Genomic DNA, 15,685 nt, shown 5'->3' with positions numbered 1-15,685 from the left:
ACTGTTGGGTTCCAAAAACGGTACTCTGATACAAATCTGCAAAGTACGCATTATATTGACTGTCTGGTTGGCACTTAGCAATAGCTACTACTGGTATTATTTCACAGCATTCGTCACCTATTTAATACTCGGCAGCCTGGCCTCGGTACGTGACATTCTCGTTTCTTCACCTTTTTCCCGGGAATGAGGAAGAATTGCGTAGCATGACGTAGAGTGTTTGCGACGGAAAAGTGACGTCAAAGGTGTCATATAAATGTCTGGGCAAAGGAAAAGACTTTTCAAATTTGTCAAAAATTGACAGAGCACGCAGTAGAGACAACAAACGACTTTGAGTCATTCGAAGACATTCGCACAAAGTAAACTAGAACTAGAAGTTCTAAAGTTATCGACAAGATGGTTCTTTCAGTCATCAGAAAAGCTCCCGAGGTAAGCTTTTATGTTTATATTTTTATCAACGTCGAAATTTTTTTGATATCTATGATTCGTGCGGTTTTACACGAGAAAGCAGCAAGAAAAATTGTTTTGAAAATTATATGGCATTTTCCTTAGATTCAAGTTAAGTTTCTTTCATGCTTTTTTTCCCTGCAAATGGAAAACTTCAAACATATGCATCCAGCAAAAACTAGGATATCTGACAGGAAACTTCAATTTGGAAATAGCTTGAATATATTCAACAGCAAAAACGAATTTTGAATTTTAATCCTTATCGCGGAATATATGCCACAGAACCAGCTGTTCAAAACAAATTAATTAATGCATCTGTAAAAGGGCCAAAATTTAAATTTACATTTAAACACACAAGAACTCATCTGCCTGATTTTGTTGTCTTGTAATAATTGGCCTGCGAAATGCAGGACGAAGCACCTCTTTGGATCGTGTGTCTCTCAAAATGTGCTGTTTATTTCCCCCTTGATTTGTTCGGGTTTAAATGTTGACTCGTCGGTGCATTTAGATCGAAACATAATCTCTTTAATCCGCCTCTAGAAATAATTCACCTTATTAAGAACGTTTTGCTCGCTTTTTTTTTTAACCCTGTATATATTAAACGATTTTAGGACTTTTATTTACTGCAATAAACGATCAGGATAGATTTATTCATCATGGCTTCATTTATCAGCAATCGAAACACGTTTTGTATTATTTCTTCATTGATTTTAGGTTATTCCCTTAATCGTGATCGTTGGAGGCGCCTGTACTGCTGGTATTGGCTTCACAATAAGACAAGCAATGAAAAATCCTGACGCCAGGTACGTACTCCTCCTTAATTCAAACGCAGTGACTCCAAAAGAACATTTTACGCTCCATCGCCACTTTCAGCGTGACAGGGAGCACAAACTCAGAAATTCTACTCGAGATAGAACTGCCCGGTAGAACTGCTTCCATTCTGCCGCTTAATAGAAAAATTTCCTGTTTTCCAAAATTATTTCTTAGAAATGATGGAATCCAAACAAAGTGTCGTACACGACAAGAATGTATTTCTTCTTCTGTCATTAAGTGGGCGTGAATGTTGACACGTTTCACACGATTTCAGCTAAAATGAACGTTAATTGAACAAATCATTTTTTGGAACTCTTGTCGAATCTTATTGCTTTCATTTATAGATCGGTAAAATATCTAGGCCAGAAATTAGATCAAACAGTGACTGAAGATACGACAAGTACGATGTTTTAAGCATTCGTACTTGTACGTGTGCCGAATAGCACGTTCGTTACTTCTATTTTAATCAATTACTATTTCCGGCAACTTACACATGTGTAGTCACGCATAAGGTAAATATAATCAACGGTACAAATAGACCCTTCTCCAAAATTGAACTGAATGAAAAAACTGATACCAGAAATAAAAAGAGCACCTTTAATTTAGTAACCCTGCAAAGTTTCAGCGTATCGGGAATTATTATATACATACTAAGATTTACCCACTGAAAGGCACGAAATAAATTCGGTTCACAAGCTGGTCTAAGAACCAACAACCAATCAAATGGCGCGTATCGCTTTTTCCACCAGATTGGAGGTATCGTTTTCCTCACACATGCCGCGTGTCATTTTGACGGGTGAGCCATAGATGATTTTCACTGAGCTGGCAGTATATATTTCACTTTTAAAGAAATCTTAAGCTTTCACAGGTGTTGAAGCTTAAAAACTTGAAAGAGAAAAGGTTTGTTGATCACGATACTTCGGTCGAGGATTACGTAGAAAGTTTCGAAAACAAGAACACGGAAGAGAAAACGAAACGAGGTGTGAGACGAAAAGGGCTACGAGCGAGAAGTGCAAAACATAGAGCCCGCAGAATTAAAATTTGTTGCGGACTTTATTCGTTCTGTGAAACGCAATGACGGAGAGGATTATCAGCCTTCAAGTTTAAGATGCCTTATCTCAAGTATTGAGAGACATTTAAAATAATATTTTAGCATTCTTTGCTTGCTCTATTGTCAAATTTCTGGCAGAAATTTAAGCTTATGTTACTGATAATCTTCGTATAAGTTTTTGACTTGGAAGTTGTGAACAGATTCTTGTCTTGGTTTGTCATTAAATACGATAAACAAGAATTTAAATCTCAGTCTGTGTATAATAAACACAATACCACATGGAAAGTGCTTTGTACAGTCTTTGAGCACGCGTTGTTTTTGTATCAGAAATCTCACTCGTTCGCTGCCCTCACTCGTCAAGTTCGATTTCTGATACGTCAACCCTGAACAACTCGTCCGAAAATACCGTACGCCCGCACTTTCCATGGAGTATTCTCTATTTATATCAGCTGGGAAACTGTAAATTGAAATTTGACAATTTTAAAGACGTTTGTATGACTGGGGTATACGCCATACTCTCAGTCATACAAACGTTTCTAAATTTTTCACTTTTCAACTTACATTTTCTCAGGTGACGTTACATCTGATATGTTGAAACTTTGCAGGGTTACGAAAGTAGAGGTGTTCTTTCTAATGCTGGTTTACGTTTTTAATTTTAACTTATTTGGAGAAGGATCTATTTCTTTTAGTTTAAATTTTTATTTACGGCAACAAGGCAGGTTATTTAAAAACACTGCCTCTAGAAAGATCGACTTGGGTATTCTCGCGAATTTCGCAAGGATGATTGCACACTTGTGTGTAGACTTGCCACAAGTCAACCTCACTATAATCCCGGGAGAAAATGTTTTGGTGAGCGAATCGTGATTTTTCGTAGACGAAGTGGATATGAGACGAAGGACTTTTCGAAAGTCTAACTTGTGTGAGGTAACTTTTTATGGTTATTAAGACCAATTAAGAGATTAAACCCGGAAAAAAAAACATTTAACCAGTATCATGATCTAATTTTCCCTGTTTACTTGCAAATCTAACGCGGATTTCACAGAATAAAAAACTAAAAATACTGTATGTAAACACAACTTCTAAGTATAACAAAAGAATTTTATTCTTCTGCAAAAAGCCCCTTTTATTTCTTTGTTTTTTTTGGTCTGCTTAATTTGAAGCTAAAGATGTTGTATTTTTTTATAGCTGGGACCGAAGAAACAATCAACATCCATGGCTTAACATCAAGGCAAATGAACAAGTTAAGGTACAAAGGCGCACATAAACGAGGAAAGAATGTTTTTGAAACATTGTTGCGGAAGCAAATGTTTCCCTGTTTGCGGCCCAAGGAAACGAGGATACCGAAACTTCGAGCCAGGATTCGAGCTAGGATCCGAGCCAGGATTTCAGCCAGGATTCGAGCTAAGATGAGCTTTCTCCGCTATTTATTCTCGAATCAGTTAGGTTAGGTCTATTTAGGTTCGTTCTAGTCTAGTTAGGTCTAGTTAGGGTTAGGGCTGGCCTCGGTTAGGTTAGGTTAGGTCTCGGTTAGGACTCGGTTAGGTCTCGAATCCTGGCTCGGATCTTAGCTCGGATCCTGGCTCGGATCCTGGCTTTATTCTTAGTTTATCTCCAAGGAAACATTTGTTGCGGAAGCAAAATTTGCTTCCCGGGAAGCAAAAGTGTTTCTTAATTGCTCAGAAACATTTTGCTTCCTCAGCAAATGCATCCTCGTTTGCGCGTGGAGAAAACATTTCGGGAAACAATGTTTCACTTTCAATTTAATGTTTCCTCGTTTGCAGGCGAAGTGAAAAAATATGGAGGAATAACTTAGATAAAATGTTTTATCCCATTGACCAGTTTCATAAAAGCTGGCTTATTTGATATCCTTTATAATCTATGCTAGTTTCACCAAGTGGTCTTGGTTATAATTAGAAGGCTAGAACAAAAATTCTTCAGACTTTAGTAGCAGTCCCTTCTATATATGTCACGCAAGCTGCACGCTTTTTTGTGTTTTGTCACGCAATCAAGACAAGCGGCAATTTCTCTCGATCTCATGACAAAACAATAAGCGCACTGCGGGCCACTCGGCACACCTAGTATCAGTATATAGAAAGGATTACGTTTTTTGCAAACGTTGGCCGTGTAGCACTTATATTTGAACAGACTTTACTGATTAGAGTGTAATGACTATGTGAAGTGCTAGGTTTCTACCCCATATGCCCCACTAATGGAAATGGGCAAGGACAGAGAAAAAGGACACACAAGGACAGAGAAAAACTCTGACCAGGGTGGGAATTGAACCCACGACCTTCGGGTTAGATCACCGCTGCTCTACCGACTGAGCTACAAGGTCAGACGGGAGCAAGCCGTGGGAACTGAAGATGTTAAAGTCACGGCAATGAACATTTACAAGTACAAGAAAGGGTTACGTTTTTTGCAAACGTTGGCCGTGTAGCACTTATATTTGAACAGACTTAACTGATTAGAGTGTTATGTGAGGTGCCAGGTTTCTACACCATATGAACCATGTGAGCGTTAGACCTACTAATGGAAATGGGCCCACACAAGGACCACACACAAGGCCCATGTGGGCCCATTTCCATTAGTAGAGCTAACGCTCACATGGTTCATATGAGCAAAAAACCTAGCACTTAACATTACACTCTAATCAGTTAAGTCTGTACACCTAGTCTATAGAACGGACTGCGAGCAGTCTAAAAATTCTTTGCAATTTTTTGTCATCGTAAGGACGTTAAAAATCATCAACATCATTGATACTACCGGCAGTACATTCATAAGAATGCCAAAGAGAGATCACTGAGGCACCTATCGGCTTGGCCTTCACTCTACACTCTATATGAAATGAATCATACATTGAACTGCGGATATGAAATCAAGTGAACTTATGGTCCTCGCAGTTATGAACGCAATTTTAGCAACTGCGTAGAGAAGCCTGAAAAATTCAGGACTTCCGCGGGGTTTGAACCCATGACCTCGCGATGCCGGTATGACGCTCTAACCAACTGAAGCCACAGACGTTGGGAGGTTGGTCATTTGTGGCTTCTAATGTTCCCACGATGAATGTATCAACGTCAGTGGCTTCATAGCTCAGTTGGTATTTTTAAAAGTAGAATATTGTTTTTCGAGCCCAGGCTGAATATTCTTATTTTTCTGCCGATTTTAGAATGAAAATATTCTTGTGTATATTCTTAGATAACAAGGCATTCTTTGCGGTACGGTTTATTTAAAAGGATACATTTGCACCACGCAAATTTATGTTCTTTTCCAAATCTCAGCCTCGCGTTTATTTTAAAATTTGTTAAAAAAAGAGTGTACCTTTGCTGTAAGCCTCAGCTAGATTACTACAAGCATTTTTAAAGAAAAAAATTGTACCCTATTCGTCATTAATCAGATAATTTTACGAAAAGAGAAAGCTCCAGAGAACCTGGAAAGGAGGTTGCTTGAAACATTCTTTAAAAGGAAAACTGGGTAACTGTCATCTCATTATCTTGTTCTAGCCTACGCTGTTAAGACTTTAAAGGTCCTTAATTGGCATGTTCAATGTGCTAGATATTCACATACATGACAGATTTCTGCATGCCAAGCAAGACGTGATCTGTTCTTTGTCTTCCTATCTGCCTAACTATCTTCAGTCTATGACGTCCATGATCACATTGTGCTGAATGATCTTACAGTTTGGGAATTGATGACGCATTTCCCATCTCTGCGACTATTAGTAGTGGTATTAAATGTCCTTTCTTTTTATTCTTTTCAGCTTTACAGCCACACTGATTACTCACAGTTTGAAAACAACAGACCCTCTGTGGAAGGAACCTCAGAGTCCTAATCAACGACAGTGTCCTGAAATGTACTTTTTTGCCTGCAAATAACTTATGCAAATTTTCGTGATTTTCAAAGTAAAAGAGCTATGTATGGCTCAAATACCGTAAATCACAGATTACAAATCAAATAATAGGTTCCAATAAATTATACGTTAGTTGTAAAAAAATATTCATTAAAATGATTCATTTAGTTTCATGTAATTAAAAGTTTAATGAGCTTAATGTAAGAATTGTGTGTCTGTTATGACACTCAGAGGAAAGATAGCCTTTCATTTCATGCAGGCAATAGAGAGCCGACAACTTGTCAGAGAGATCACAAGATTAATGACGGTGAACTGTGCCACAAGAACGTCTCTTTATTTATTTTAAGCGTATAGTTGTGAGATTATAATGTAAAAGTACCATTTTTTTATCAATTTGTGCAACTATGTACCTTAATGTAAGAGATGACATTTTATCAAGGAGTTATAAACTTAGTTACAAACATGAACATCAGTTGTTCATATGAATTGTTCAAATTTTAAAATTATATAAAGGTATTTTTTCGCCGTTGAATCAGAGTCAAAATTCTCTGACTATTCAAAGACCAAACAACAGACGATTGCAATTGATTGTCCCCCTAACCAGTTAAATTTTTGATCACAGTACAACAAAATTTCATACCGCCAAAACTGAAATTCAACCAGCACTTCGCTAGCACTGAAATTCAACAAGAAAGTAGATATTTTGTCTGTGAGGGAAGGGGGGCAAGGAGGAAAGGGGGGGGGGGGTGGGGTGGAATTTTAATTCATCAAAGTTTCACATGCAATACATTTTAAAACTTTTGTAATTTTACAAGAGGTTACATTTGTTATACTACTACATGAGAAATTTCTGCGATTTGATTGGCTGAAAGCAGATGTGAAAATTATAGTTACTATGGTAACCAAAAAGCAAGTAAAATTTTATTTAAAATTGCAAAACTCTGCCGAACTAAATCTAGTACATGGTCTACCACAAAACCAAAAACCACCCTAAAAATTATTATAAAAGTTATGGGAACCAAAATCACGAAATAATTTCTCATCGCGCAAGTTGAGAAAAAATGGCGGAAAGGTTTCCAGATTTTGAAATTCAGGAAAGTCAAGAACTAAAAGAAAATTCCGAAAACCAAAATGCTAAGAAAAGTGCATCGACCTGGCTCGATGTCTGGACCAGCTGGGCCGAAAACAAGAACTTTGAAACCATTTGCTCGCCCAAGGAAGTAAACAACTCGACGAAACGGTTGCAAAAATTCTTCGCGTTACATGAATTTCTCAGGTTGTAGTATAAACAAATATAATAGCATAATTTATAGTGATATTTGGCATAAATACCACTCGTGTTATTTCAAAATTGTCCCAAATTACGTATAACAATTTTGAAATATCACTCGTGGTATTTATGCCAAATATGGCACTACAAATCATGCTATTACATTTACAAATTGCCAATTCAATGCTGCGAGCAATACTGCGTAAAACTACGTGATAATTTTTGTATTAAGAAACTACAAATTGAATGTCCTGTATAGTACATTTTCCTGATTTCGAAACGAATTTTATGGAATATGGGTGCAAATGAATTTATCGTTTGCAGTGTATTGGGGTGGAAGAGTGAGCAGTAGCATCGAAAAATGTACGCTGAGTGTACGTTTCGACAACATGGCGAACACCAAAGCACAGAGTAGAAAAGTCCCAATATATACCTTGCGGCGTACGATTGATGAAAAATCACAGGTAGCCCAGACGCAAGGTATTTTACACGTATTAGCTGGTTATGATACCCTCTAAAAAGGTCTCAACTTGCAAAAATAGCCCGCCCCACCCTTATCAAATTGTCTTGTTCTTTTTTTTTTTTTGGTTGCTTTGTACCGTTTAATGGCATACCGCAGATGAAAACCGACAAAATCAAACTTTTCGGGGATGGAAAAAATGTAACTCAGGTTTCCACATTTTTCCAAAAGAAGCTCAATTAACTCTTGTACTTAGGCCATCATAGCTTGAGTAAGAAAATAACTCAAAGAGCGGTGATAAACATTGTATTCCAACGCATTTTTTATAAAACTTGACGTTTCGTATGCTAGTCAACATACATTTTCAAAAGAGACCGTTGCAATTTTTGAAAACTATACATATCGTAAACATTAGGGGTCTGGAACGTAGACTGAGAAAAAAAAAAGATCTGCAGCAGTACGTGTCTAGACATAATGAGGAGTAATAGCTAAAACAGCAATAACTTCTCGCTACTAATATTGACATTAAGGGAAGGCTTTAGCTCTTGAATGAACAAACCATACAAAGATCGCTTGAACCGATCTCAGAGGTCCAAGGTCGTCTATAAAGCTGTTTGCTGGAACTGTGATGAATTCTACATTGGCGAAACAAAACGAAGACTCTATGACAGAAAAACGGAACATTTCAAGGCCCTCGCTAAAAGTGACTATTCATCAGCAATTGCTGATCATGTGAAAACCACTGGCCACGACATTAAATGGGATCACTTTGACATTTTAGCGTCCGGAAAAACTGACTTTTACTGTAAAATTAAAGAGACTTTGTTCATTCAAGAGCTAAAGCCTTCCCTTAATGTCAATATTAGCAGTGAGAAGTTATTGCTGTTTTAGCTATTACTCCTCATTATGTCTAGACACGTACTGCTGCAGATCATTTTTCTCAGTCTATGTTCCAGACCCCTAATGTTTACGATATATATAGTTTTCAAAAATTGTAACGGTCACTTTTGAAAATGTATGTTGACTAGCATACGAAACGTCAAGTTTTATAAAAAATGCTTTGGAATACAATGTTTATCACCGCTGTTTGTGTTATTTTCTCAATCAAGCTCAAATAAGTGTCATTGGGCCATGCAATGGGCCTTATTCGCGCGGCGGCCATATTGGCAATAGACAATAGGTTTCGTACCCTGAGCCTCGAGTTCAAATGCTTGGGAACGAGTTTAAGTGGGGCAAAACAAAAGTTTTCAATCCCTCGGGACTCAACATGCTGCCGTGTGATTAAGGCCCATGGTCATCCGTACGCGCCGCACAGGCAACTCCTTAGGGAGCTTTAGCAACGACAACGGCGACGGCAACGAGAACCTTACAAATTTGCATATTTAGTAGGCAAAAACAATAGCTTTGCGCGCCCTGCACGTGCGTTTGTCATTTTTGTCCATTTCTTTGCCGTCGTCAGCAAAGCAACAAAGGTGTTAAATGTTTGGGCAAAGGAAAAGACTTTTCAAATTTGTCAAAAATTGACAGAGCTGAGACGCTTTAATACGCAATAGAGACAACAAACGACTTTGAGTCATTCGAAGACATTCGCACAAAGTAAACTAGGAGTTCTAAAGTTATCGACAAGATGGTTCTTTCAGTCATCAGAAAAGCTCCCGAGGTAAGCTTTTATGTTTATATTTTTATCAACGTCGAAGATTTTTTGATATCTATGATTCGTGCGGTTTTACACGAGAAAGCAGCAAGAAAAATTGTTTTGAAAATTATATGGCATTTTCCTTAGATTCAAGTTAAGTTTCTTTTATGCTTTTTTTCCCTGCAAATGGAAAACCTCAAACATATGTATCCAGCAAAAACTAGGATATCTGACAGGAAATTTCAATTTGGAAATAGCTTGAATATATTCAACAGCAAAATCTTAGTTTTGAATTTTAATCCTTATCGCGGAATATATGCCACAGAACCAGCTGTTCAAAACAAATTAATGCATCTGTAAAAGGGCCAAAATTTAAATTTACATTTAAACACACAAGAACTCATTTGCCTGATTTTGTTGTCTTGTAATAATTGGCCTGCGAAATGCAGGACGAAACACCTCTTTGGATCGTGTGCCTTTCAAAATGTACTCTTTATTTCCCCCTTGATTTGTTCGGGTTTAAATGTTGACTCGTCGGTGCATTTAGATCGAAACATAATCTCTTTAATCCGCCTCTGAAATAATTCACCTTAGTAAGAACGTTTTGCTCGCTTTTTTTTAAAACCCTGTATGTTAAACGATTTTAGGATTTTTATTTACTGCAAGAAACGATCAGGACAGATATATTCATCATAGCTTCAGCGAAACGCGTTTTGTCTTATTTTTTCATCCATTTTAGGTTATTCCCTTAATCGTGATCGTTTGCGGCGCCTGTACTGCTGGTATTGGCTTCACAATAAGACAAGCAATGAAAAATCCTGACGCCAGGTACGTTCTACTCCTCTAATTCAAACGCAGTGATCCCAAAAGAACATTTTATGCTCCATCGCCACTTTCAGCGTGACAGGAAGCACAAACTCAGAAATTCTACACGAGATAGAACTGCTTCCATTCTGCCGCTTAATAGAAAAATTTCCTGTTTTCCAAAATTATTTCTTAGAAATGATGGAATCCAAACAAAGTGTCGTGCATGACAAGAATGTATTTCTTCCTCTGTTTATTAAGTGGGCGTGAATGTTGACACGTGTCACACGATTTCAGCTAAAATGAACGTTAATTGAACAAATCATTTTTTGCAACTTTTGTCGAATCTTATTGCTTTCATTTATAGATCGGTAAAATATCTACGCCAGAAATTAGATCAAACAGTGACTGAAGATACGAGAAGTACGATGTTTTAAGCATTCGTACTTGTACGTGTGCCGAATAGCACGTTCGTTACTTCTATTTTCATCAATTACTATTTCCGGCACCTTACTCATGTGTAGTCACGCATAAGGTAAATATAATCAACGGTACAAATAGACCCTTCTCCAAAAGAGTTAAAATTTAATTGAATGAAAAAACTGATACCAGCGTATCGGGAATTATTATATACATACTAAGATTTACCCACTGAAATGCACGAAATAAATTCGGTTCACAAGCTGGTCTAAGAACCAACAACCAATCAAATGGCGCGTATCGCTTTTTCCACCAGATTGGAGGTATCGTTTTCCTCACACATGCCGCGTGTCATTTTGACGGGTGAGCCATAGATGATTTTCACTGAGCTAGCAGTGTTTCACTTTTAAAGAAATCTTAAGCTTTCACAAGTGTTGAAGCTTAAAAACATGAAAGACAAAAGGTTTGTTGATCACGATACTTCGGTCGAGGATTACGTAGAAAGTCTCGAAAACAAGAACACGGAAGAGAAAACGAAACGAGGTGTCGTGAGACGAAAAGGGCTACGAGCGAGAAGTGCAAAACATAGAGCCCGCAGAATTAAATGTTGTTCAAGCACCTTGCGGACTTTATTCGTTCTGTGAAACGCAATGACGGAGAAGATTATCAGCCTTCAAGTTTAAGATTCCTTATCTCAAGTATTGAGAGACATTTAAAATAATATTTTAGCATTCCTCTGCTTGCTCTATTGTCAAATTTCTGGCAGAAATTTAAGCTTATGTTATAATCTTCGTATAAGTTTTTGACTTGGAAGTTGTGAACAGATTCTTGTCTTGGTTTGTCATTAAATACGATAAACAAGAATTTAAATCTCAGTCTGTATATAATAAACACAATACCACATGGAAAGTGCTTTGTACAGTCTTTGAGCAAGCGTTGTTTTTGTATCAGAAATCTCACTCATTCGCTGCCCTTACTCGTCAAGTTCGATTTCTGATACGTCAACTGTGAACAACTCGTGCGTAAATACCCTACGCCCGCACTTTCCATGGAGTATTCTCTATTTATATCAGCTGGGAAATTTGACAATTTTAAAGACGTCTGTATGACTGGGGTATACGCCATACTCTCAGTCATACAAACGTTTCTAAATTTTTCACTTTTCAACTTACACTTTCTCAGGTGACGTTACACCTGATATTTGAAACTTTGACAGGGTTACGAAAGTTGAGGTGTTCTTTCTAATGCTGGTTTACGTTTTTAATTTTAACTTATTTGAATTTTCGGTCGCCATTTTGGAGAAGGATCTATTTCTTTTAGTTTAAATTTTTATTTACGGCAACAAGGCAGGTTATTTAAAAACACTGCCTCCAGAAAGATCGACTTGAGTATTCTCGCGAATTTCTCAAGGATGATTGCACACTTCTTGTGTGTAGACTTGCCACAAGTCAACCTCACGATAACCCCGGGAGAAAATGTTTCGTACACGAAGTGGACATGAGACGAAGGTCTAACTTGTGTGAGGTAACTGTTTATGGTTATTAAGACCAATTAAGAGATTAAACCCGGAAAAAAAAAATTTAACCGGTATCATGATCTAATTTTCCCTGTCTACTTGCAAATCTAACGCGGATTTCACAGAATAAAAAACTAAAAATACTGTCTGTAAACACAACTTCTAAGTATAACAAAAGAATTTTATTCTTCTGCAAAAAGCCCCTTTTATTTCTTTGTTTTTTTTGGTCTGCTTAATTTGAAGCTAAAGATGTTGTATTTTTTTATAGCTGGGACCGAAGAAACAATCAACATCCATGGCTTAACATCAAGGCAAATGAACAAGTTAAGGTACAAAGGCGCACATAAACGAGGAAAGAATGTTTTTGAAACATTGTTGCGGAAGCAAATGTTTCCCTGTTTGCGGCCCAAGGAAACGAGGATACCGAAACTTCGAGCCAGGATTCGAGCTAGGATCCGAGCCAGGATTCGAGCCAGGATCCAAGCCAGGATTCCAGCCAGGATTCGAGCTAAGATGAGCTTTCTCCGCTATTTATTCTTGAATCTCTCGGTTAGGTTAGGTCTCGAATCGGTTAGGTTAGGTCTATTTAGGTTGGTTCTAGTCTAGTTAGGTCTAGTTAGGGTTAGGGCTGGTCTCGGTTAGGTTAGGTTAGGTCTCGGTTAGGACTCGGTTAGGTCTCGAATCCTGGGGCCCGTTTCTCGAAAGTCCCGAAAACTTTTCGGGCCCGGATAGCCATTTGTGAAACTGCCAACCGCTCGTTTTGGAAGGGCGACCTTTTAACATGTTTTCAAGCTAACTAAAAGAAATATGTCTGTGAAGTTTGACGACTTAAATCCTCTCCGTTCTTGAGATACAAAAGGAATTGTGACACCTGAAAATGCCGGGAAAAGTTTCGGGACTTTCGAGAAACGGGCCCCTGGCTCGGATCCTAGCTAGGATCCTGGCTCGAATCCTGGCTCGGATCCTGGCTTTATTCTTAGTTTATCTCCAAGGAAACATTTGTTGCGGAAGCAAAATTTGCTTCCCGGGAAGCAAAAGTGTTTCTTAATTGCTCAGAAACATTTTGCTTCCTCAGCAAATGCATCCTCGTTTGCGCGGAGAGAAAACAATTCGGGAAACAATGTTTCACTTTCAGTGTTTCCTCGTTTGCAGGCGAAGTGAAAAAATATGGAGGAATAACTTAGAAAAAATGTTTTATCCCATTGACCAGTTTCATAAAAGCTGGCTTATTTGATATCCTTTATAATCTATGCTAGTTTCACCAAGTGGTCTTGGTTATAATTAGAAGGCTAGAACAAAAATTCTTCAGACTTTAGTAGCAGTCCCTTCTATATATGTCATGGCAGCTGCACGCTTCTTTGTGTTTTGTTACGCAATCAAGACAAGCGGCAATTTCTCTCGATCTCATGACAAAACAATAAGCGCACTGCGGGCCACTCGGCACACTTAGTATCAGTATATAGGAAGGATTACGTTTTTTGCAAACGTTGGCCGTGTAGCACTTATATTTGAAGAGACTTTACTGATTAGAGTGTAATGACTATGTGAAGTGCTAGGTTTCTACCCCATCATTTGTGGCTTCTAATGTTCCCATGATGAATGTATCAACGTCAGTGGCTTCATAGCTCAGTTGGTATTTTTAAAAGTAGAATATTGTTTTTCGAGCCCAGGCTGAATATTCTTATTTTTCTGCCGATTTTAGAATGAAAATATTCTTGTGTATATTCTTAGATAACAAGGCATTCTTTGCGGTACGGTTTATTTAAAAGGATACATTTGCACCACGCAAATTTATATTCTTTTCCAAATCTCAGCCTCGCGTTTATTTTAAAATTTGTTTAAAAGAGAGTGTACCTTTGCTGTAAGCCTCAGCTAGATTATTACAAGCATTTTTAAAGAAAAAAATTGTACCCTATTCGTCATTAATCAGATAATTTTACGAAGAGAGAAAGCTCCAGAGAACCTGGAAAGGAGGTTGCTTGAAACATTCTTTAAAAAGAAAACTGGGTAACTGTCATCTCATTATCTTGTTCTAGCCTACGCTGTTAAGACTTTAAAGGTCCTTAATTGGCATGTTCAATGTGCTTGATATTCACATACATGACAGATTTCTGCATGACAAGCAAGACGTGATCTGTTCTTTGTCTTCCTATCTGCCTAACTATCTATCTGCCTAACTATCTTCAGTCTATGACGTCCATGATCACATTGTGCTGAATGATCTTACAGTTTGGGAATTGATGACGCATTTCCCATCTCTACGACTATTAGTAGTGGTATTAAATGTCCTTTCTTTTTATTCTTTTCAGCTTTACAGCCACACTGATTACTCACAGTTTGAAAACAACAGACCCTCTGTGGAAGGAACCTCAGAGTCCTAATCAACGACAGTGTCCTGAAATGTACTTTTTTGTCTGCAAATAACTTATGCAATTTTTCAAAGTAAAAGAGCTATGTATGGCTCAAATACCGTAAATCACAGATTACAAATCAAATAATAGCTAGGTTCCAATGAATTATATGTTAGTTGTAAAAAAAAAAGTAAAATGATTCATTTAATTTCATGTAATTACAAGTTTAATGCGCTCAATTTAGGAATTGTGTCTGTTATGACACTCAGAGAAAAGATTATAGCCTTTCATTTCATGCAGGCAATAGAGAGCTTGTCGCGACAACTTGTCAGAGAGATCACAAAGTTAGTGACAGTGAACTGTGCCACAAGAACGTCTCTTTATTTATTTTAAGCGTATAGTTGTGAGATTATAATGTAAGAGTACCATTTTTTTATCAATTTGTGCAACTATGTACCTTAATGTAAGAGATCACATTTTATCAAGGAGTTATAAACTTAGTTACAAACATGAACATCAGTTGTTCATATGAATTGTTTAAATTTTAAAATTATATAAAGGTATTTTTTCGCCGTTGAATCAGAGTCAAAATTCTCTGACTATTCAAAGACCAAACAACAGACGATTGCAATTGATTGTCCCCCTAACCAGTTTAATTGTGATCACAGTACAACAAAATTTCATACCGCCAAAATTGAAATTCAACCAGGACTTCGCTAGCACTGAAATTCAACAAGAAAGTAGATATTTTGTCTGAGAGGAAAGGGGTGCAAGGAGGAAAGAGGGGGGGGGGGGGGGGGTGAGGTGGAATTTAATTTTCATTCATCAAAGTTTCACATGCAATACATTTTGAAACTTTTGTCATTTTACGAGAAGTTACATTTGTTATACTACTACTACCTGAGAAATTTCTGCAATTCGATTGGCTGAAAGCAGATGTGAAAATTACAGTTACTATGGTAACCAAAAAGCAAGTAAAATTTTATTTAAAACTGCAAAACTCTACCGAACTAAATAAAGTACACGGTCTACCACAAAACCAAAAACCACCCTAAAAATTATTATAAAAGTTA

At 37.5% G+C, this 15,685-nt stretch overlaps 2 protein-coding genes across 3 annotated transcripts; both read left to right on the top strand.

The window, feature by feature from the left end:
• Positions 1-270: 270 nt before the first annotated feature.
• Positions 271-15,191, top strand: LOC138013008 (cytochrome c oxidase subunit NDUFA4-like). Of its 2 annotated transcripts, XR_011125155.1 has the most exons (5): positions 271-426; positions 1,159-1,247; positions 3,494-3,554; positions 6,066-6,414; positions 14,913-15,191. XR_011125155.1 is itself a non-coding variant. In XM_068859969.1 (4 exons), the coding sequence occupies exons 1-4, from the start codon at positions 394-396 to the stop codon at positions 6,135-6,137; spliced, it is 255 nt and encodes an 84-aa protein (XP_068716070.1). In that variant the 5' UTR covers positions 271-393; the 3' UTR covers positions 6,138-6,687. The 2 variants fall into 2 exon arrangements, 1 of the variants encoding a protein (XP_068716070.1); XM_068859969.1 differs by lacking the exon at positions 14,913-15,191 and having other exon boundaries at positions 6,066-6,687.
• Positions 9,334-14,888, top strand: LOC138013009 (cytochrome c oxidase subunit NDUFA4-like). Its single transcript, XM_068859970.1, has 4 exons — positions 9,334-9,545; positions 10,261-10,349; positions 12,530-12,590; positions 14,571-14,888. Exons 1-4 carry the CDS (start codon positions 9,513-9,515, stop codon positions 14,640-14,642), a joined length of 255 nt encoding a protein of 84 aa, XP_068716071.1. The 5' UTR covers positions 9,334-9,512; the 3' UTR covers positions 14,643-14,888.
• Positions 15,192-15,685: the final 494 nt, after the last annotated feature.

The sequence above is a fragment of the Montipora foliosa genome, chromosome 8 (assembly GCF_036669935.1).
Source record: "Montipora foliosa isolate CH-2021 chromosome 8, ASM3666993v2, whole genome shotgun sequence".
NCBI classification, from domain to species: Eukaryota; Metazoa; Cnidaria; class Anthozoa; order Scleractinia; family Acroporidae; genus Montipora; species Montipora foliosa.
This window is presented reverse-complemented; position numbering and strand designations above follow the sequence as displayed.